General features: G+C 39.7%; 1 protein-coding gene across 2 annotated transcripts; it reads left to right on the top strand.

Annotated features, from left to right (window-relative positions):
• Window positions 1-15,267: 15,267 nt before the first annotated feature.
• LOC120790121 (xin actin-binding repeat-containing protein 1) lies at window positions 15,268-22,720 on the top strand. Of its 2 annotated transcripts, XM_040127431.1 has the most exons (5): window positions 15,268-15,415; window positions 15,864-15,927; window positions 16,336-16,478; window positions 17,183-17,230; window positions 17,616-22,720. In XM_040127431.1, the coding sequence occupies exons 3-5, from the start codon at window positions 16,416-16,418 to the stop codon at window positions 22,533-22,535; spliced, it is 5,031 nt and encodes a 1,676-aa protein (XP_039983365.1). In that variant the 5' UTR covers window positions 15,268-15,415; window positions 15,864-15,927; window positions 16,336-16,415; the 3' UTR covers window positions 22,536-22,720. The 2 variants fall into 2 exon arrangements, with proteins under 2 accessions (XP_039983365.1, XP_039983364.1); XM_040127430.1 differs by lacking the exon at window positions 15,864-15,927.
• Window positions 22,721-23,120: the final 400 nt, after the last annotated feature.

The raw sequence follows: 23,120 nt of genomic DNA, 5'->3' as shown, positions 1-23,120 counted from the left end.
GGAGAGAAGTGTGCAACTGGTGCGATAAAGCCGGGAACATCTTGCTATTCAAGCGTCAGCATAATAAACTGGAGGCACAATTAAGGAAAAAAAATCCCCCTAGCCACAAGAACAAGTGCTCAGGGCTGCAGCGGTGTTCAGCGCCTCAGTCCAGCTGCGGGTTGTCTTTAGGACACAGGAAAAAAGGACAACAGAGCTTTTCTGTTCCCCCCACCCTCTTGGGAATGCAAATGATCAGACAGTGACATTGAGAGGCTACAAAGCATGTGTTATTTAACTTCAGATGTGCTACCATGATACTATTAGGAAGGCTTTATATATCAGCGTGTGCAAACATTACTTCCTTTGTCTAAAATCCCCAAAAGCTTAAATTCCACAGCAGCTAAAAGACACAGTGGGATACTCACATGAAAATAATTGTTGAAAGGTGTTTTAAAACTTTATGGCTTAACAAAAGAAAACAAAGAGTCCTTATTAAAACCTTAGATTAAAAAAAAAAAGTTGCTTAGATCTTCAAAAACACACAACTCCTGTAAAATTAACAGCCCTGAAAAGCATGAAGTTTTGAGGTTTTTCCCTAAAGCTTTTTTTAAAAACTCAGCAGAGAGACTCCTCGCCCTTAAACCTCCTCTCTGTTCTCACAATCCCCCAAGGAGGCTGGTGCAAAGTCTGCCGCTGTCTGGCTGTTCCCATGGCAACCACCAGGTGAGCAGACAGGCTTGGAGAGCACGGTGGAGAACACTTGACTCCCTCCACATGCTCAGACACAGCACCCTCTCTCAGATAACAGGAAGCAAACTCCCTCCTTTATTCAAACTTGAAAGTACACAGTGTAGTCACAAAAAGGCAATGTTTAGTAAGTCTGAAAGCAGACAAGCAGATGACCAGTCTGCCAGTCCGTCTGTTTACCACTCTCTGTCTGTCTCTCTCTGTGACACACATACACACAAACATGCGCACTTTACTGTGGAGTGCAGAAGAAGAAGCGGGGGAGGCTACCAAGAGTGGGGCAACTGAGATGTGTCATATCCACTGAACATCAAGTCTGGTTCTGCTACACCAGCAAAAGGAAAAGGAGATGATGGAGCAGCAGGGTGAGTTGAACATGATTGACAGAGAGAGGAGAGCAGAGCAGAGGAGGATCATCTTCAAAGAAAAAATAAATTTCAGAGAAAAAGAGGAAACAAATATATTTAACTGCACATCCATTTTTATGTTTACCATCCTAGTTTAGAGTGCTAGCATGCTAACATTTGCTAGTTAGCACTAAATACAAAGTACCATTGAGTCTCATGGGAATGCCATTAGTTTTGCTAATTAACTACATATTAACAATAATCTAGACGACTGGATAAATTTAAATTTTGACCTGAAGATGGCACTAGATGAAAGTCAGGGGATCCTCAAAGTGAATACAAATCATTACAAGTGGAACACAAGTGTTTGTGGACAGTTTCATGCAATTCATCTAATAGTTTCGCAGGCAAGTGACTGAAAACCATAGATGGGCACTCTAGGAATAGTAAGTGGATCACCAAAATCCATAGGCTTGATCATCTGGGGACCATGAATGTCTATACAAGATTTCATAGATACCAATCCAGTAGTTGTGGAGATATTTCAGCCTGGACCAAAGTAGTTAACTGACTGACCATAAATTACCCACCATTAAGACAGAGTGTAATCAGGCTGTTTGCTTTGACAGGAAAACATCAGTACGGAGATCAATTTTAATTCACTCTGTCAGCAAAATCATTCAGGTGACTTCTCCTGTCATTGCTGTAATATTGAAAACACAAATCACATTAATGAAACGTAAAGATGACCGTGTTTCTTGTGGGCCAACAGGCTGGGCTACCTCAGATGCTGCAGAATTTTCTTTTTTAATTTAACCTGAGTATGTTCTATACATATATTGTTAGTTTTAGATACAAGCCTATAAAAACTTGAGTAAAGTGACAAGAGAAATGGGAAAGAATACTAATAGGGGACATAGAACTATGTGGATTACACACACACAATGCATTATGTGGCATACAGTATTGAGTTTTAATCAACAAATGTGTCTAAAAATGGATTAAAATATAAGAACAAAATTATGTGCTTTGCATAGTAGTATGTACACTTTAGAGATGTGTGCAGTTACTGGAAGGAAATATTAGCATGATGCCACACAGTCTCTTATTGAGTGTTTATCACTAAGCTATTGCCTGTGAGTAATAACTGTGCTGTATTTCCTCTTGCAGTACGTGACACAGGCTGATGGATTACTCGTATACAGTGACAGAGCTTCCGCCTCTGGTTCATATCAAACAAGAAATTATAAATAAAAAGTGTCATCAGGCTATAAAGCTGAAGGCTACCAAAACATGATCAAATGCATGTACTGACTGGCAGCCACGGGTGATTAGGATGGATTTTGTTTGATAATGTTTTGGAATGGAAAGATTCTCAATTAGTCAAGTCAAATTGTTTTGTTGGGACACAGGAACAAACTCTTTGCCCTTCAAAAGCAGCTCTTATTAAAATTCACTGTTGGTGAATGAGGCTAAATCCGCCCTACACAGGTCTCCACTGTAGATCTTAGGAGGGAAGGAGATACTGTGCTTCTCGTCTGTCCTTATTTCTTAGCTCTATCCGGGATTTGCATAATCAGGCAGGTGACAGAGTTCAACACGCAGTGTGGTTGCTTTTCATTATTCATCTATCCCTGCCTCTATTTGAGTCCGAATTCTCATGATGACACAGGATGCCTAAGCCAAACGAAGGTCAATCCCCCCAGCTGACCTGCCTCTGACACTTACACTGTGCTATTACGCTCTCATGCTGCTGATGTGTGATTCATCTTGTATTCATGTCTGCTTAAAAACTAAATGTGGACTCGATTTAAAGTATGACACACACACATACATTCTTTACAGATTTCATCACTGTTTTAACATGTACGTAGTGAAAACCCTCACCGAGGTTGCGTGTGTGTTTGTGTTAAAAGGCTCAGGAGAATGATAAAGGGGCGAACAAAACTGCACACCTGCATGAATATTACATGTGTTTTTGCTTTAACTGCCACATGTGTGTCTCTTTCATCTGTACACTCCACAAAAGCATTCCCCAACCATAATTGGCACCAGCGTTCTATAAAAAACTCTTTCCCCGCCATGGCCAAGTTGTGCTACCATCCCCTGGGCTTTGCTGCTCCTTTCCACCGAGGAGATTTCTGTGGAACACGACTCCAGAATAGGCTGGATCGTGTTGCTGTGGATTCCGCCTGTCCGCCTGCAGGGTCTATAAATAGTGCCTGTCAGATATTTTCACTCCTGTGCTGAGCACACTCATTGGCAGAGCAGTGTATTAATATCCACAGTGACCAAAGTCGTGCCTCGGGAAGGAGAGTATGGTGCGGAGCCTACTGGTTGCACCAGTCAATTCGTTCATAAGTGTAACCAACAGGTCAAACTATAGATTGTAGCTGGATTCTGCAGCACATGAATGACATTACAGCAGGCTCATATCCCAGGTGCTCATTGCTAACAGCCTTGAGAAAGTGCAGATCTGCAGATATCCCCTGAGAGCTTCAGTTATGTGAGATTTAAATATGAAAATAAATAAATCAGGAGAAAAACCACAGGGGTTAAGTATTAAACATGGCACATTGAGTATAAATGCAATAATCTAATGTAAAGTGAGTTGATTAAAATGTGAAGAGGATTTTTGCCAGTTTGTGCAGCATTCACAGATGCACAAGAACAGTCCGTTTTCTATCTGAATGCCTCTTTCAAGCTACAATAATTAATAATTTCTCTGCTGCTCATGTGCACACTCCCCAGGCCTTCACAATGCTCACACAAACAAACACATGCAAATATCCAGTGATTGTCTTGTGTAACAGGAGAGGACTGTGCATGTGCAGTTGCAAAACATTACATGTGCGACTGAGCAACCTGAGGTCAGATACAATATTCATACCAACAGAAAATCAGATCAGTATAACAGCAGATCAGTTGTCAAACTTTCAACATGATTTGCCCTATTAATAAATTCTGTTAATTCATATATTTTTCTCTCACTGTACCTCTTTGTGTAAGAAACAAGCACTCTCCCCTTCTAACAGTCATACATTTCCATGGCCTTGATCATTAAAAACATGCACAACAAATGCATATCAAAGACGCATAAACGCTGCAATAGTGATACGATATTCAACATAATTGCATCATGTTACAACAGCGGCATCCTGCTCCTCATGAAAAGGGACTATGTCCCGAGTGCCTGCCAAACACTGCCTCCAGTGGAGAGCGTCGGTATAACTAAAGCAGGTCCTAATTAAAGCACTGTGAACAAGCCACAGGGGGTGGACAAAATAACATGAACACCTTTGACTGTAATATAATACAATAGACTAAAAAGGAATAAATTGTGTTTTCTGAAGACTGTAATATTCAGTTTTCATTGAATATGTTTCATAAAGGTGTTGATTCAACTCTATGGTTCTTTTTATGTGATATGGGTGTAAAGGCTGCTAAGAATACTGTGATGTGTTTATACTTATTTAACATGGCTCTAGGGTGAACGACTTTTGAGGACTTGCAAAAACATAAAAAGGTCAAAATCTGTGCAACAAAAGCTAAGATAGCCTGATTTTAAGTTCCTAATATACTAAAGGTCAAGCTCCCAAAACACTGGATCCTACACTTCCCATAAAGCAACCTTACACAATCTTTTTGTTACAACCATCCTGTCTAGTAAAAGCCCACGTCTTCCAAACGCTACACCCTACAAAGTTTGTAACTCAGGGTTTTCTGTTAAAAATTTGTCCTTTCCTAGCCTAACCCAAGACTGAACCTGATGACAAAAGCTCCCATCAGAGCCACAGAAGACATTATGCCACTGTTTTCATGGGCTGAGTAGTATTCACCATGAAAACAAATTGATCTTGACGGGGAAAATCAGTGTGGTTCCCCTTTAATTGATTTTGTTGTTTTTTGTGTTTTGCGTATTAAAAATGAGAGTTAAGAGATACAGATAAAGGGCATGGAAAGTATATTAAAAAGTATAAAATTGATGTCAAAAGAAGCATGTAAAGGGTCTTCACAAAATCATACTGCATTTTTAAAAAAAAAATCTGGATTATAAAATGTTCTCCAGCTATGAAATGTCAATACTGTGGCTTCTCTCAGATAAATGGCACAGATATGTGCCCATTGGACAATACTGCAGTACAAAGTGTCACAGCCAGCGATAAGAGATTAAATTTGGCCTCTGTTTGTACTGTTTCTACGCAGGACATTCCAGGAGCTGCGCTGTGTGACGTCTCACATACGGGATCACATTTCAAAATGCATGGCTCCTCTGGCCCACAGTCAAGCCACAGACCTATTTTCTGGTGCAGCTGATTTACTTGCAAGCATTAAATAACTTCAGGACTGGCTTATTAGATAAAGGCAAGCATATACACAGGAGCGATTCACTCCTCAACAACTGGAAAGATACAAACTCTTTTCCTCTCTCGCGTTGCATGTGACTATGCTGCAGCATTATGTGCTTGTCATCTTTTTCCTGAGGTTCATAAATTTATTCTATCCTCATATACTTCACTTTGTTCCCTCGGCGCCCTCCTCCCCTTTCCTCCTCCTCCTCTTCCTCCTTTGCAGTGCCCAGCCTCTACTGGCGCCACAGCAGGGTCATCTGGGGTTCCACAGCAGAGGGGAATGCGTAGAAACAACAGTCGTACATTTTTACAGAATGAAACCGTGAATGAACCACACACAAAGCACAAAATACTCTGGCCAGCTAAAGCCCAGCAGCACTGACCAAGAGAATCTCATTTAACACTTTTAGGATTTCATTGTGGCTCACATGCTTCCAGTTATCCAAATGCATGCAGAGGCTGTTTTAACTCCCTGTGATAATTATCTCCTGGCAACATGAAAAAGACTGGTGGCAGAGTTTGCACGCGGTTTGGTTTGTGTATCCTTAGAGAGCATCCGAGAGTGCCCTGATGCAGTGCTGCTGTGTGCTGACAGAGTAGGAACAAAGGTGAAGTTGTGAGTACAAACTCTGCACACAGACAGGAAACCTGATATTCCAGCTCTCGACATGGACTGAATCTAGACGGAGGGAGAGTGTGTGCTTGTGTGTATGATATCAACAGCAGTGAACATTAAGTTCTGCAGGACGCACTCTCCACAGGCTCACCACTGAATGTATTGTGTGTGTGTGTGTGTGTGTGTGTGTGTGTGTGTGTGTGTGTGTGTGTGTGTGTGTGTGTGTGTGTGTGTGTGTGTGTGTGTGTGTTTGTTAGTGAGTGAACATTAAGTTCTGCAGGACGCACTCTCCACAGGCTCTCCACTGAATGTATTGTGTGTGTTTGTGTGTGTGTGTGTGTGTGTGTGTGTGTGTGTGTGTGTTAGTGAGTGAACAGTGCATTTACACCACAATGAACCGTCCTTGACCAAAGTAAGTTGAGAAACTGTGCCAGTGTAGCGGTTAACCTGCTCTCCCATGCACTCACACTTTAGCTTTTATCAGATCTGAGAACCAAATGCAACAAAGAATATTTAAATTCAAGTTAATTGCATGCACTTACAAAGATATTCACTATTATAAAAAAGCACTTCTTTCTTGTTTAATCAGGCAAGGAAAGATAAATACTTTCAGTTTCATTGACCGATTAATACTGTTTCTTTGACTGCTGAACAAGAGCTGTGTTTGTGACCATGTACAGTTAAATGCAATGCCCCTGTGTGCTGCCCCTGACCCAGCATTGTTAAGTGAAACCCTGGGCACCATGGTCCAGTGCTCAGCTATGCTGTCACCCCCTCTAGGCATGTAGCAAACACAGCCCTTTGAGTAGCCAGCGAACGGCTGCCCTCCTAAGCCTTGCAAAGCTGCTTAGAGCTCCGGCCGCCTCCACTGTGGTCACACGTGTGAAACGTGCACTCTCACTATCACACAAACAAATGCACTGCCTGTGCATGGCCACAATGAGATAGGTGGGGCTTGTACAGCTTCATATGGAAAAAAAGGGGATGGGTTAGGTCACAGTCACTCCCACTCAGCTGTACCGAAGCACGTTTCCCCTCAGGCACAGCACACCGCACACACACCTGTAGAAAAACATGCAGGACGCAGTGACAGAGAGTATGCACACAATGTACTGCTGCTCACCACTACTCATGTTTTCCCTAGGATGGAGGGAGGGACGCCTGTTCCAACAAATCATAGACATGTGTTGGGAGAAGCTGACAGTGTGTTCCTGAACTTTTTTTTTTTTCAGTACACTTTCCTAATGACACATAAATTCCCACTTAGATCCTTCCATCACGCACTGAGCACAAATGAACTGAGTAATAATAAAAACTCTGCTTTAGTTTTGTTCTGTTTCCTTCACTGTCCTCCAAAACATGATGCAGCCTGGATGAAATGCTACACCTAATTAGAATCTATTATGGGATAGAAAAACAGCCAAAGAATCTAGTTTGTCTGACTAAATAACAAAAGAATGTTTTTGTTTTTTTTGTATTGTTTCTCTGTGGTCGGAGGAATATTATCAGGATTTGTTTTGATTCTTACTCCTGGTTGCCTATGCTTTGGTGATCAAAGAGCATTTTATACTCTTTTGTTATCCTCAATTAAAGTTAATTAAACAATTAAATTCTCAACGTAAAATGTACTGTAAGCTCAGTAACCATAGATCAGCACTGAGCCATCTTTCTACATAAATTGATTTCTTTCAAGCGTTGGCTCCTTTTCAGTTGCTTCTTTGATCTCTGACTCAACTAATGGATAAATTTATACACCTTTATCCTGCTCCTTTCATTCTTCCTCCTCTTGTTCCTCTTCCTCCTCCTCACTTTTCTCTGCTAAGGGAAGAATGAAGAACTAGCCAGTAGCAATCGGGAGCAGAGGGATTCACAAAGATGTACTGAGGATCTGAAACATATCCCCAAATCTTGATTCAAAACATTAGAAACTGTGTTTGCTAAGTGAAATATATAAGGTAAACTGCACTACCATCCAAGTGTCTTGCTAATCACATTAACAGTGCTAATATATGTGAATCTAAAGTAATAATAACAGCACTATAGCCTAAGACACATCAGACATTTAATAGTCTTTTCTTTTCTCTAAGTTTCATCATCAGTTCAGTCAAAAAACACAGCTGAAACCTTACTGTCAGGTACTGACATTGCCACCACAACATCTTCTGAAACCTTCACCTTCTGTAGCAACTGTGAATCTATTAATGTGCGAATACTTGTTCAGTAACAAATAAAATGTACTCATGTGTAGACCACTCTCCCTGTGTTTTTGAGCAGACGAAGAACTTTTTTCCAAAATGTAAGAACAGAAACACAATTTTAAAGTTTAATGTTAGTTGTGTTCTTGAAGTCACATGATATATGAAGAAGAAGAAGTTTTTTTCCTTGTTTCATCCATTTATGGTTGGAAGCAACCACAGCCTATAAGAGGTGATATGTCGTTAGAAAAATAAGTCTTAGAGTATTGTGTTTCTTCTTTTCAGTCCAATCATCATCCGAGGCATCTTCCATATTTTGTAATTTGGCACAATTCTTTCAGAGCCTTCATCTGTTCTCTGTGCGCTTCTGTTGTGGATTCCTACACTGAACATTTGCTCTTACGTCAAATATGTTGTGAAGACCAGAGGAACAGACAAGAATACATATTGAGAAGGAGCTGATGTGTCCACTAATAGCTGATCATTTGTAGTATATGATGTCCAGGATGCTGAAAAATCTGATCATCTATAGCACTGTAGCACCTCAGAAATATTAGTATTTCACTTTCTATTTAAAATATTGAAAAATTAGTTACGTTGTGTAAGTTCAGGAGTATTAAAGCATTAAAGTTAGATCACCAGAGTGCAAATTAATAATTAGGGGTCATATTATTACTAAGGCAAAAAATGAAGTAAGTGTGAAGTATGCTACCCTCTACTGCTAGTTGTATGTTTTTGCCTCTTCAAGGTTGGTCTGATTCTAGAAAGATGATCAAGATCTAAACTACAGATGGGACGGTTTCAAACTAATTCATTTTGGCTGCAAAGCAAGCTGGCCAAAAGATGACTGATAAATAGATAAGCTCATTAGCCTATTACTAACATGATCTAATAGCTATAGAATTGCAGTATTTAATGATTATCTAAACATTTTGAATTTAAAAAAAAAATGTTTTTCCCACATTCACGAATGACAAGTCTGTTTTTCTTGAAAGGCTCTGAGTGAACACCAACTAGATTACCTCAATTACATGTTGGGTAGTATCACTAGGAGCAGCAGGATGAATCATAGGCACACACACACACACACACACACACACCAAACACACACACCACTGCTGAGTCACACACATACGCACTCTGCCTGCCCTCTGTGTTACAATGCATGCATATTATCAATCTGAGGTACACTCTTTACTGCTCGCCGTGTGAGGTGCCTTGTGTGTGTGTGTGTGTGTGTGTGTGTGTGTGTGTGTGTGTGTGTGTGTGTGTGTGTGTGTGTGTGTGTGTGTGTGTGTGTTTGTCACTCACATCCAGCAGCAGGTCATCCAACCAGTATCACAAGCTCTGTAAAGCACCGCAGATCTCTGATTGGCTCTTCTGTGATGCTGACAGGATTATGTAGAACTGAACATTTAAAAGAAAAAAGAAAAAAAAATATATATATATATATATATATGTATATATATAATTGACTGCAGCAGGGTTAAGTAAAAAGAAGTTTAGGTGATGTCAAAGAAGTTTAATGCCTTATGATAACAGAGTATTTCTATGATACATGATGAGCATAAATTGATTTCACTGTGTGATAAAATATGCTTATGTATGTGTCACTGGCCAAACATTACCAAACAGTACTGACCTTATCTTCCTCAACTGGTCTGGTCTCTGTTGTCACTGCTGTATGTTCTGGGTAATTTTGCTGCTCCGAAATAACCTACTTTGGCTTTGAACAGCCTCACTGTAATGTTCCCAGATAACCAAAATGTGGGCAAGACAATACAGAGCGCTGTGTTTTAATGGTCTTTACCGCCCCCTACTGGACTCCTTAACAATGTCATGCAGGAACAATATGAAAGGCCAGTACCCTCTCACTGCTGGATTTGTTCGTTCAAGGAAGACATGCTCACTCAGAAGACACATTCAAACGCAGGGAGACAGATGTGTCGTTGAGTGAACCTGTGGCTTTCTCTCTGCAGCGCTTCGTCAACCATGGAGCCTAATCTGCAGGTATTTGAGTCTCCTTCCAGAAAGCCACAGATCCTCCCTGTTAACAGCTGGCTGGTGTAAGCAAGAGTATTTAAAACGCAGAGAAGGCCAGTAAACTTCCCCTAATAACACTGCACAGTTCACAGTCAAAGGCAGCGCATTGCATATTCCCTTTCATCTCTCCAGTGCCTCTGAGACAGAGACAGGAGTGGGGTTTTGAAGGGAGGGTTGTAGTCAAAGGAGAGGCAGTGGAGGGGGAGACAGCCAGGCTGAATCTCTCATTTTTGCCCCAGGGGTGTGTGCTGCTGCTGTTGCTCTTTCTTTGTCTGAAGACTTATTAACAGAAAGCATGACTAAAGTGAGTGAATATGAATTGTGTGCGCTGAAAAAAAGCTGCCATTGTCTCAAACCTCTACTGCGTTGTACAAGTGTGTGAAATAGAGGGAAACCCAGAAGGGTTTCTACAAAGATGTGTTCAGATTGCATAAAACAATAACACCACAATGTAAAAACTCTCTATTACAAGTAAAAGTCCTGCATTCAAAATTGTCCATAAAATACAAGTATGAATGTGTCTACATTAAAATGAATTAAGCATCAAAAGTTAAATTAATCATTATTCAGAAAGACTCCTTTAAATATTGTAATGCTATTAATGTTTTAGCTGGTTGTGGAGGCATCAGCTCTAACCACTTGATATACTGTTTTGAATATTTTATGATCCTATCTCACATTTGAAAGTAAAATCTTAATATCTTAAAATCTTAAATAACTAGTAACCGCTAACTTGTAACTACAACCATTATGTAGTCGAGAGAAAATATATTTCAAACTTAAATCTGGTGTAGTCAAAGTATCATGTTTCACAGAATAGAAATAATAAATATCAAATTTGTAAGGGTGATGGTGCCAATTTTGTGAGTGTTTCCTCTGCCCCCAAGTGGCCAAAAAGTTCAATTAATGCAGCTTTATGCACAGTACTTGAGTAGATCTGTTAGTTACTGTCCTGAAGAGCTTTACGCTAATTGATTTCATAACAGCAACTTATAAGAAAATGACCTCTTTGTAAATCTGTATTTATTATTATTATTAATTTTTTTTTTTTTTTTTTTTTTTTAGCGGTTGTGTCAGTGCAGTGAACCTTGCCAAGCCCACATGGTTTTACTGTAGTGCACTTGCATGTATTGTGGTAGGTACTAAATGCCATGACCAGTAATGTATATTTAGTTAGTTCTAACAAACATTTCATTTGAATTTTACAATTTACTCTCATTCAGTGGAGTGTACATTTCTTGGATGACTGCAGTTTTGTTGCAGTATGTGTCAGGGAAGTCTGGTTGGGGTCGGTGTTGGTGACAGCGTCTGCAGCGAGATCATGAGGGAGCAGAGCTTCCCCCGGTTCTTACTTCTTGACCCCTGAGGGTCAGGAGGTCTTGGAATTCCTGGGAGGAGACAGATTTCTACAACACTTGTTCCTCCCTGGCTTTCTAGGACTACTGAACCCCTGACGTTTGAAAGCTCATTTAAGAACTAAAAATTAAAAGTATCATTCCACTGGGGTTTTCAGGTTATTTTGATAATGGGGCATCCAAAGTGGGGCACAGACTTAAAAGACTGTTGTGATAACCATGACATTTTGGATCTGCAAATATCTGCAGATTTAAACATTTCCAGGAAAGTGTGCCAGATTTACTCTGTGTTTTTTTTTGTTGTTTTTTTTTATTTGTTTCAGTTTTGTACCCAAAACTGAAACTTGTGATGTTGTTGCATCCACTCTACTGGATTGTCCTTGAACACACTGTATCACTAGGGGCTCTATGGGGATGCTGTTGTGTACCTAAGCATGAGAAGATTAGCAACATTTCTAATATATATACCTGTTCCGGTGTTCCAGTTAGTTCCTAAAAATCATTTAAATGCACCCATATGTACACATTGTTCTTTGTCCTTTGAATCACTACGGTGTAAAGTTACAGTTGTGAACAGGCAGTGTTTTGTGCTCATATGTTTTTATACTGCATGGTTAATGTGTAAATCTGTAACCTGACAACCTCTGTTAATCAGTATTTGTTAAAACTCATCCCACAAAAAATGCTCTCAAGGCAATAAAGGCTATATATTAAGATACTTCTTTAATTTTCAATATGTTTTATATGTTGCTCATTGTTTACATTCAACTCTTTGCTGCTGTAATGACCCAGCTTTCCCTCAGGATCACTAAAGTTAATCTAATTTTATCTTAATGCATGGTCTGTTGCTGCTCAAAGATCAAGTAATTACATCTGAGCTTTGGAGGTTTAACCTAACATCAAACACTAAGGCACTCCCTGAAACCTCATGTAGGAGCCAAAACACCCAATAAGTACAAAAGATTCTTGATATAGAGTGAAATGGGGATTGTCGGATAAATGTTTTCTGAAATGACAACGTTAGTATCAGTATTTCATGGGAAAGCAACAGATGCAGTCTGTATTACTGACCAGTCTTTGGAGAATTTACATCCTTTTGTTTGCTGCTCTAGACATTTCCATAGATCACTTTACACATTCTGCAGTAATGAGGAAGAAAAGGGACTTTGCTCACATCCTGTGCAAGTCTTGTGATGCTACGGAAGGGCTTCTGATTGTCACAGAGAACAGACACTGACTGACATCTGTAAGGTAACGACTCAGTTTAAAAGCTGTTTTTTCTCACTTACCCAAAATATAAATGATCTATAGATTTAATAGTTATTACGATCGTTTGCATTGCTATTAAATTGTATGACATCTTCCAAATCATTGTACATTGCTATATCTCATTGATTCCAGGCTCTGCATTGTTAATGTTATGATCCACCATTTCTACGAGCTAATGGGAAAATATTTTGCTTTATGAATACATAACATGCTTACTAGTGGTGTTGAGGCGATAGTAAAAACACATTCATTGCTTGGCTTAAAGAATAAACTGGGTATGACATCCAGAACCTGCTGATCCAATGTATTTCAATAACGGAGATAAAGTCATTGATTATCCGTCATGTGTACCAGGTTATATAGTTATTTGCAAACTGTGTGCTGCTGTGACGTGATTTGTTATGGAATGGAAGAGTAACCTGTGGCGCACCCAGTCACTGAAGAGCATCCCCTCATCAAGTGACAAGCCCACCTGGACAGAGGCAGGACTGTGGGACAAGAAAGAATCTGTGTCCCAACTCGTTGCTAGGTGAAAGAAACATCTCCCTTTCTACATCTGGAACAACAACTCACCACACTCTTTGCAACCTTCTACGTGTAGTACTCTAATGTTAGTAGACTATTAACATGGCTTTTGTGTGTATAACAGGTATCAAACTACAGTGGAAGAAAGTGCCTCAATTCAAACAACTTTGGTAAATAATGCTGAAGCAAAGCCAAATCAAGTGTTAAAAGAGGTAATCTAATTTTTGAGCTGTTTTTATGGTTCACAAAGCAGCTTCAGTGTGGGAAAAATAATCAATGCAGCTGCATGCAAACATGTTTTTTTTTTCTGTGTGTATCACTGTCAGATAACACCATCTCTTTTGGAGAGTAAAGAGACATCTCTGATGGCATCTCTGATGAGGAGAAACGACAAGAGGGAACGGTCTCAAGCTAGAACCAGTTTAATGCGCAGTAAGTCGGTGGGGAGCCTTCAAAACAGTGCTGGCTCAATAGAGGCCCTGAAGGCTCTGTTTGAGTCACAGGCTGCCACACAAAATAAGGTGAAGAGCAGTGTCAGAACTGCAAACTTTACATCACCTTACAAGGCAGCAGACATCATGCCAGTGATAAATGGAGAGGCTGAGGAGGTAAAGAGGTCTGCAGAGGAACAGAACACAAAAATTCCTGGAGATGCACCGGTTTATGATGCTAAAACTGATACAAAAGAGGATCATGTGACTCGAAAGGTAAATAAAATGTATGGTTTTGGCTTGAAGGTCCAATTTTAGGCCAAATTTAATAAGTGAAAAGAAGAATTTTATATCTCTCAACTGATCAAAATAGAAAATATTGACTTGTCATCCTGTTTTTGCAAATATTACTGATACAAATAAGTATCAGAAAACATCTGTAACTTATATATAACTTACAGTGTCTCCCTGTGTATGAAGGTACCTGTCGATTGATTGACTGATAGCTGATTCCTTTTAAAACACACATTTAACTTGAAACCATCAAGTTTCTATTAAATTCATCATGTAACTTCCATCATGTTTCTTCCAAAGTTAGAATTGAATGGAAAGATGTATGTCTACTTAGTACCAATGACAGTTAATTATTTCTCTCTCAAGGTGGTGAATCAGACCAACACAGAGAGGAGAAAAACAATAGGGGGTATAGATTTTGAAAAAATTGCAGCCTCTCAAGCTGGTGAGTACAATGTTATTTCCTTCTAGATCAAAAACATTAATCTGTGTGCTCTGTGATGACCTGACAGCCTGATCACATTGTTTCCCAACCTACTGCCTAATAAAGCCAGGGAATGAATGAAAGATTCAAAGTATAATTCCACATGATAGATGGGCATTTCTAAGGTCAAAAATCAATCTCTCTATTGAGTAGTTATCAGTAGAACTTAGGTTAAAAGTTTTTGATATTCGGTGAGGGAAATTTGATTGGCAGACACATCAACAATTCAAAGAACAGTACAAAAACAAATAATGAAAAGGCCAAATTTTGCTTTGGATCCACCACAATAGCGAATAGAAAAAAACATCTCAGCCAAATTCAGTGTATGAATTCTCATCCAACTGGAAAACCCAAACAAGATGGATTTCCCTTGTAAATATTCCCTGGATAGCTGTCTCCCAGATCTGTGACTCAGGTCGAAGCTTTGGATGGAGTGAATGAAAGAAAAGAGGGGAAATGGATATGAATATCAGCACAGTGACTTTGAAAGAAACCATGATTGACTCAACCTGGTGTTTGCATAGTAGGCCACTCCAGAGCAGGACGGAAATAGCCAGCATGCTACAAGTTCTGAATAAGTGCAGGAGGGTGAAAGGGTCAGCTGTCATTGGGGCAGGAATGAAACAGGGAGAGGGAGAGACTGAGAGTGGCAGAGGCTGCAATACCGGACACGAACCAACAGCAACAACATAATTAGACCAAAAGACATTCACACACACTTAAAGGAAATAAGAAGATAGTCAGGACGCAAGGAATTGGTGGCTGTTCACTTTCTGTGAGTACAGATTTATTATTTTGACCGAATGCTGCAACTAAAGAATAATCTGTGTGTCAGCTGATTACAAACAATTTCGTCCGTATGTCATATGGCTTGCACATGGTTTTAAAAACTTTAAAACCTCATTTAAAACCCATAAAGTTTCATAACTACAGTATATTGATGCAGCTAGTTGCACCTATGAATGGTAGTTTTGACAGATATGTGAATATGGAAATACTGGAGTGTTGAGACTTTAAAATCACTACAGGTTGGCCTATATGTTACAGCAAACATTCACCAAATCCTCGTCCTGTAGAATTCTTGCTTTATACATTGATCATTGTTTCTCTTTTGCTATGTTTTCCTGATTGGCAGCTGCTGGTGGCCTACTGATTTACTATCTGTGCCTCTATAAACAATTTAAAGATGTGTTATGTGTTTACTTTTACTTTTCTATGCTTAGTCAACTGTAGGTGCAGTGACGTGTCCATCCTTTTAACTCTCAGTATGTGTGTCAGTGGAGTCAGGTATCTGTCCATCTGTACCACAAGTGGTACATTTATAACTCACCCACATGGCAGCTGTTGAAAATCAGCTTAGAAATAGTGACTACTACTGACCCAAAATTGATAACTATTAACAAACTGTTTGGGGACATGGATGTGAAAATAGAAGTCAGCTGTATGCTACTAAAATGAGTCACTTGTTTAAATTCTGTCTAAATTGACAGAAACTTTTTTTGACAACTAATGTTAACCAGTAAACAAAGTGAGACTAAATCACAACTGCTTTTCTCTTTACCCCAAATCCCATGTGAAGAATATGATTGCACATTTATATCACAGCATGTACTTGATACCGTTGTCAACATGGATATCAGAGATTCAAAACCAAAATTTAACACATTAAAACAGCTGTGTCTGCCATCTTTGCAGATGAAAAGGGGAGGTTGATTGCAGACTTCAGAGACAGCTTCTTCCAAACAAAGGAGAAACTGTGTGTCTCGGTCAAAGCTATGTCTGCCCTCTATCTGTCAAAGGTGGCACCTCAGGAATCAACACACAGCCTTTTAAAACTGGTAAACATCTGTCTATTCATTGTGTGCCCTCTTCTTTTCAGACTAGTATAAACAATGCTAATAGTCTGGGTGTTGCATAGAAATCCTATTTGGAAAACTGTTCTTTAATGTGCCCATTTGTTTGTATCCCTCCCTAATTAGCATGATCTCAGAGATATTCTGGTTTTACACTAGATAAAAAAACTAAAGGTTTTAGAGCATGACTAAGGAAGGGAACTACAAATGTATTTGAGCAGTTAGATCTTATACAGTACAATGTTCTGTTCTGTTTTTAACTTGGATGTTAAATTGTGAGATTCCATTACAGACATAGCCACCCAATGTCAGGATTTATGTAGAAAGATATATGATTACAAGAAGTACGGAATGTAATAAAAATATTTTGCTTTATCTGTGACCTTTAAACTCCGCTGTACAGAGAGGAATGATGGACAAAACTGCAAAAATAGAATGTAGATAGTACTGTAATTTTTTTTTTATCTAAGAGTATAAATAAATATTCTAACAAAGAACATACACTATGGCAACATCTTCCACATAGTAAATGTGTGGCCATTATCTTTGATAATGGCACATAACACATCATACAATATAACAATGAACTATATCAAATAATGATAACTGGAAAAGCAAATTCTGTCAGCCAAGATCAAGACAACATTGACTGTTTAAGGTTAACTTAAATAATTATTGTTTCCATCCAGGCACAAGAACAGTCATCTGAATCTGGGAAAAGCATTAAAATAACCAAGGTAAGGTAGAATTTCACCAGACACTTTTCATTATGGTGACCATTGGATTTGAATCCTCACAATAACATAAACATCATCCACATTATCATATTCCATCCATATGGCTCAAGAACCAAAAACATTATTGCTTTTCCTGAGAGAAAAATATCTTCACTCTACGTATTCTTTTATTTTAAATTATCATTGTGGTTGTATTTGCTGGTTACTTATGAGTTCAGCTAACCGACTGACACCTGGCATGTGGAAAGCAAATCCACTGGCACGATTTGAAATTAACATATGGCTCTTGCTGCATGTTTGCACACTCTGGAGCATGGTTGTCATTGGATAGCTCATTTCTATTACAAAGGACTCAATGATGAGAACGTTACTTTGTTCTTCTAAGATGGCCAAAGACTCCCAACTTAGGAAAGATGACCTCCCTCCAACTCCTTTAGCCAGACATCAGCCAGAACCAGAAGACATCTCTGAGGCACATTCACAACAATCCATGCCAGCCCAACTATCCAAAGACAAGTTACACCAGCAGCGGCAGAAGTGTGAGCTGAGAAGACTCCTGAAGCACACTCACCCAGAGCTGAATATGTTGGATGAAGTTGTGGATCAGGAGCTTGCTGAGGTTTTGAGCTCAGAGACTGGGGTGACAGCTGATGAAACTGGATACGAGGGAGAGGTCCTCTCAAGACGCTTGATATTTGAGAACTGTGCCTTGAGTAACAAAAAATCTCCTTACACACCCATGATGCACATGGCAGACGGAAGGATGGATAGAGGTGATGTCAGTAAAACATCAGCAGTGTTTGAGAAGCATGAAGAGAGGCAATGTAATGAAAGTGTGGAGGATGACAGAATGCTTGGTTGTAGTCCAGATCCTGACAGAGAGTGTGAAGAGGAGATGTTAAGAATAGATGTCCAGGCTACCAGGAGGATATTTGAGATTCAGTCTGGGAAAACATCTAGGCTGTATCCAGATAATAAGTTCAAAGGAAAAGTTTCTATTTCTGGTGGTGAGACAGGGCCAGTCCAGAAACGAAAACATGAGAATAAAATGTGTAGCAAAGAGAATCTACACAGTGAAAACAAAAGCAAAACATCTATCAAAGGTTTTGATTTGACAGATCAGCCCCATAAACAAGGGCCATGTGTATATGTTGTTGGCCAAAGCACTAACCATGATTTTTCTGGTGGGGAAGAGGATTCTTCTGGTAAATCAGCATTTGAGGATGATCCTACAAGTCTTTCAGGTCCAGAAGGATTTGAGGAAATTATCAAAACAAGTGCTGCTGTTTTCAAAAACAACCCATTTATCTCAACAAATATAGACATAGAAAATTCCTATGTGCATACATCAAAATCCCAAATCCCAGCAAATCCCAGTGGGGCAGCTGAGGACTGCCACTTAACTAATGTCAAGAACAGAGCCTATCTGTTTGAGTCAATACAATTTGACAAAATCAGGCATCAGAATAAGGACGAAATTGAGACATGGGTTGAGAACATCAAGGAAACATTGAACTCCCTTTATTGCGTTAATGCCATACATTCAGATGGATCAATCATTGAGGTGAATGAGACAATGATAGCTAAAAAGGCTAAATTCACACTATCACAGCGTGGGCCTGAGATAAAATATGATGAGGTGGCTGAAGGCGGTGCACAAAATTTCATACTCCAGTTGCTACCACGGGCAAGCCTAAAGCCTCAGATCACTTACTTAAAGGAGGATAGCAAAGGAGGTATGGAGGCCACAGTGGTGAATGTACCTGTGCACCAGCATCACTTCACTACCAGCCAAGACACAGAGTTTAAAACTGCCAATGTGGTTCAGCTTGTTGAGGATATTCTCAATCAAGATAACTCTCTGAGGAAAGGAGTGATCATTCAGGAGGATGCCAACAAATGTGCTGAAGTCATTGTTTATTCCCTCTACAATTATTTTGATGAGGAAGATGTGAAACGTTACAGTGCTCCACAAGGGCTTGCTGCATATGATGATGAACCAGAAACAAAGAAAATTGATATTAGTAAAACAGAAAATCAAGGACTAAGAAAAGGGATTATTGAATCAAGCATAAGCTGCCTTCTAGAAACTTCACAAGACCAAACCTGCACAAGATCAATCAGGCCTGAAGTTACACTAAAAGGGAATTTGAAACTGTTCAAGAGTTGTATTGAAAAGGGAGGTCTGGGGTATTTGAAAACTCTGCAGGCTGAGCCAACAGTGCAGGAACAGCAACCCCCTCCAAACCAAAGTGTCACTGGAGAAAGCACACAGAATCGCAATGGACTGAGAGGTGATCAGGCAGAAGAACCTTCTTCAGAGTGGGCCCCAGTGGATGTAAAGAGACTGAAAGGCGTGTACTCTCAAAGACAAAGCCAAGCAAAGCAAAATATCCATGAAAATTGTACCCAATCTACCACCATTTCTTATGCATTTTCAGGGCAAATGATGCCACTTGGAAAAAGCCAGTCCTCTAGAGAATGCAACGTTGGAGTATGCGCCCATGGGCAAATAAAAAATACCTTTTGGGAGTGTAATGGCGGAGCACAAGAAGAAGTGGACCCCACAGTTGGACTACATCTTGAAACACAGGATGATTACAGGATCCATCAAGCTGAATTAGTTGAGGTGGTAGATGACAAGGACGAAATCTCAAACCTCAAAACTGATTTCCATAGCTTCCAACAGGCCACAATTGACGCCAAATCTTTGTATCACTCATCAAAAAACAAACAGAAAATTCTTGTTCAAAAATCTTCCGAGGAACAAGTTGTCTCAGTTACAGCAGGTAATGTCAAACACTCAAGAACAGAAGCAGAATTACCTCAAGAAAATGAGTTCCAAAAAGTGGACTCAGGCACTGAGCCAAGGTTGAATGAAGTTCCCTCAGCCTCCAACTTCACTTCAGAACATAAATTAGACCAGCAACATGACAATACAGAGACATGCCATGAAGACACTAATTCTGAAGAAGTTCAAACTACTGAGACATACAGAAAAAAGGGTCAAAAAAGCATGGATGTCGCTCAGAAAAACTTTGAAACTATGGTTGATAGTTCAGAAACAAAACCTTCACAACAAGAGGAAGAGGAAGTTGTTTTTCAGGGTAAACTTCAAGCAGCTTTGGATTCCTTAGAGAGATCCAACATTAATGTCACAAGGGGAGATTTCAAAGCAGCTATGATATATAGACACGGTTCCAAACCTCACAAAGAAAGATCCCAAAATGTGGATGTGGCGTATGTTCAAAAGCCCATTATCAAGGAGTTTTGCCCTGGGTCTGAACCCAGATTAACTCAAGTACTATTGAGACAAGGGGTCTCCAAGGAAGACGTGACTGTAGCAAATGCGGAGCCCCAAAGCCAAATTGAAACCCTAAATAAACTACCTACAAGTACTGTCTCGGAGAAGAGCAAAAGGCGTGTTGGTTCAAAACCAGCCATTCCATCTAAACCGGAGCATCTGAAAGTGAAACAAAGAGATAATCAATCAACCAACACAAAGAATCTTGAGGCAACCCAAACAAATACTATAAGACCTGAAATGAAAAAGCAATCCAAAGAAGATTCTGTTGCTCAACCACTGACAACAACATCAGTGTCATGTAAGGATGAACATATGAAAGACCTGTGCAAAACAAACAGTGGTGCATACTTAGGGCCATATTCTGTAGATCATAAAGGCGAAATCATTCAGATGTCTCAGAAAATTCAAGTAAGACATCAAGTCCAAGGCTCAATCGATAACACCGACAAGAATAGTTATCGACCAGAGGAGATAAATGCCACAGGAGAAGCAAAACAACCCCAGGAAAACCCCCCTGTCAAAGAGAATATGAATGAAACAGATGAAAGTCATGTCGATTTTCATGAAGCATGCCAGAAATTTGGAGGTAAAAAGGCATTTTCAGTGAAGAATGTTCCTATAAAGCCAGATAGAGTAAAAATTGCCCAGCCTGAAAACAAAAACCCAAAAGATACATCTGGAGATATTAATTCACCTATTCTCGCACATACGGATCCAAAACCACAACAAACTATAATTGGTCCATCCTACAATGGCGCAAACACCAGTGGACAAAGTGCTGACAGCAAAGACGATCACGAGAGAGAAATGAAAAAAGAAAGCAAAGTTGAGATGAGGGAAAAGAAAGGACGAACCGAGACGGAGGGCGAGCGCCGACAGCGGCTGTCAGTTCACATGGATGAGATCATGAGGGGGAACATAACAGCGGCCATGGAAATTTTTGACAACTTGCGAAAGCAGGAAGAACTGCAGAGCATTCTAAGTCGAGTTGAAGAAATTGAACAAGACACAAGCAAGGTTGATGTGAAGTCTCTGAGGAGAGTATTTGAGAATGTCCCTGACTGGGTTGTCAGCTCCGACAAAAAGAAACAAAAAAAGGCAAAAATGGAACATAAAGAGGAGAAGTCACTATTGAAGGATGACCCTGTAAGCAAGTCCTCAATGGCACATGTTTTTGGAGATCTTGAGAGAGCCAGTGAGGAAATAATAAATCTAAAAGAGCAGACCTTAGCCAGACTTATGGACATAGAGGAAGCCATAAAGAAGGCTCTTTATTCTGTCTCTGCATTGAAATCTGATTCGGATATTGCTGGTTTATCATGCCTGTTCAAAGAGTCCTTAGGGACAGTGCAAGGATCCCCACCCTCTGGTAATATTAGCAAAATTAGCATTGGGTCAAGCAGAACAAAATCACTGCATGCACAGGAAAGCCCTATCACAAAGGGAAACACAGCTCTCCTAGCTGGGCAAGGTGCAAGAAATGAAGTAGTCCCTGGAAAACAACGAGCAAGTCCCCCATCTTCACCTGCCTTCATCTCCATCCAATCAGCTGCTAGAAAGACAGATAAAACAGATGTGGTGCCACCAGAGACAACAATCTGCCCAACATATCAGCAAAGCCCAAAGACAGAGGAGATATTTCAGACAACAAAGACTCTGACATGCAACAGCCCTGCTCAAAACAGAAAGAGCGATCCCAGGAAAGGAGGTCAAAAACAATCCACTTACAGCCAACTTAGCCCTAAACGAGAGCTCAGTGTAATGGAGGTGCAGACTGGCCATGAGGGGAACAGTATTATAGGAACCAAAACAATCACAGAGAACTATGAGCAGACCGATAACTTTGGTAACCAGTTCTACTCATCTAAAACTTCCACTGTTGTCACTACTCAGCCAGAAACCATGACATCATCCACAGGTCAGGCATTGGTCAGTCCGGCTACATATCAGGTCACAACATACCCAGAAGTTTGGATGCCAATCAATCAGAAACCTTAAGTCATGCACAGATAGGGTACAGTTAGTCACTGTTTAGCTGGTTTGGGCAGTGTTTTTGATTATCTATATGGAAATGTTGTCATGTACATAATTTTATTAGCTAAGATATTAATTATGTTGTTTATCATTGCTTGTTTGTTTATAAATGAGAAGTTTTCATTGGTTTAAGATGGTCTTATTGATGTTTGAGGATTTACTTTTAGCTTGTACTCTTTAAAAATGTTTTTGGCTTACATTTGAGTTTAAATACACATTTTTGGTTTAAATTTATGTCTTTGTGTTTGTTGTTATTATTGCTCATTATTGTTAAAAATCTTTTTGGTCTAATCAAGCTCAAAATCTAACTTTTCTCATCAGTTTCAACCAACTTGTCGAGAGATGTGCTCTGCCTGTCTGAAGCCAGTTTATCCGATGGAAAAAATAACTGCAGACAAATACATTTTTCACAAAACTTGCTTCTGTTGTAAACAGTGCAAGAAAAAATTAAGGTGAGATATTACAATATTCTACTGGAAAATCACCTGCAAAGTTGATCAGTGATTCTCAATATTTGACTTGCTTCTTGCTTGTACCAAAATGAGTCAG

Source organism: Xiphias gladius, chromosome 5 (assembly GCF_016859285.1).
Source record: "Xiphias gladius isolate SHS-SW01 ecotype Sanya breed wild chromosome 5, ASM1685928v1, whole genome shotgun sequence".
Taxonomy (NCBI): domain Eukaryota; kingdom Metazoa; phylum Chordata; class Actinopteri; order Istiophoriformes; family Xiphiidae; genus Xiphias; species Xiphias gladius.
Note: the sequence above shows the minus strand (reverse complement) of the source record. Positions and strands in the feature narration are given on the sequence as shown.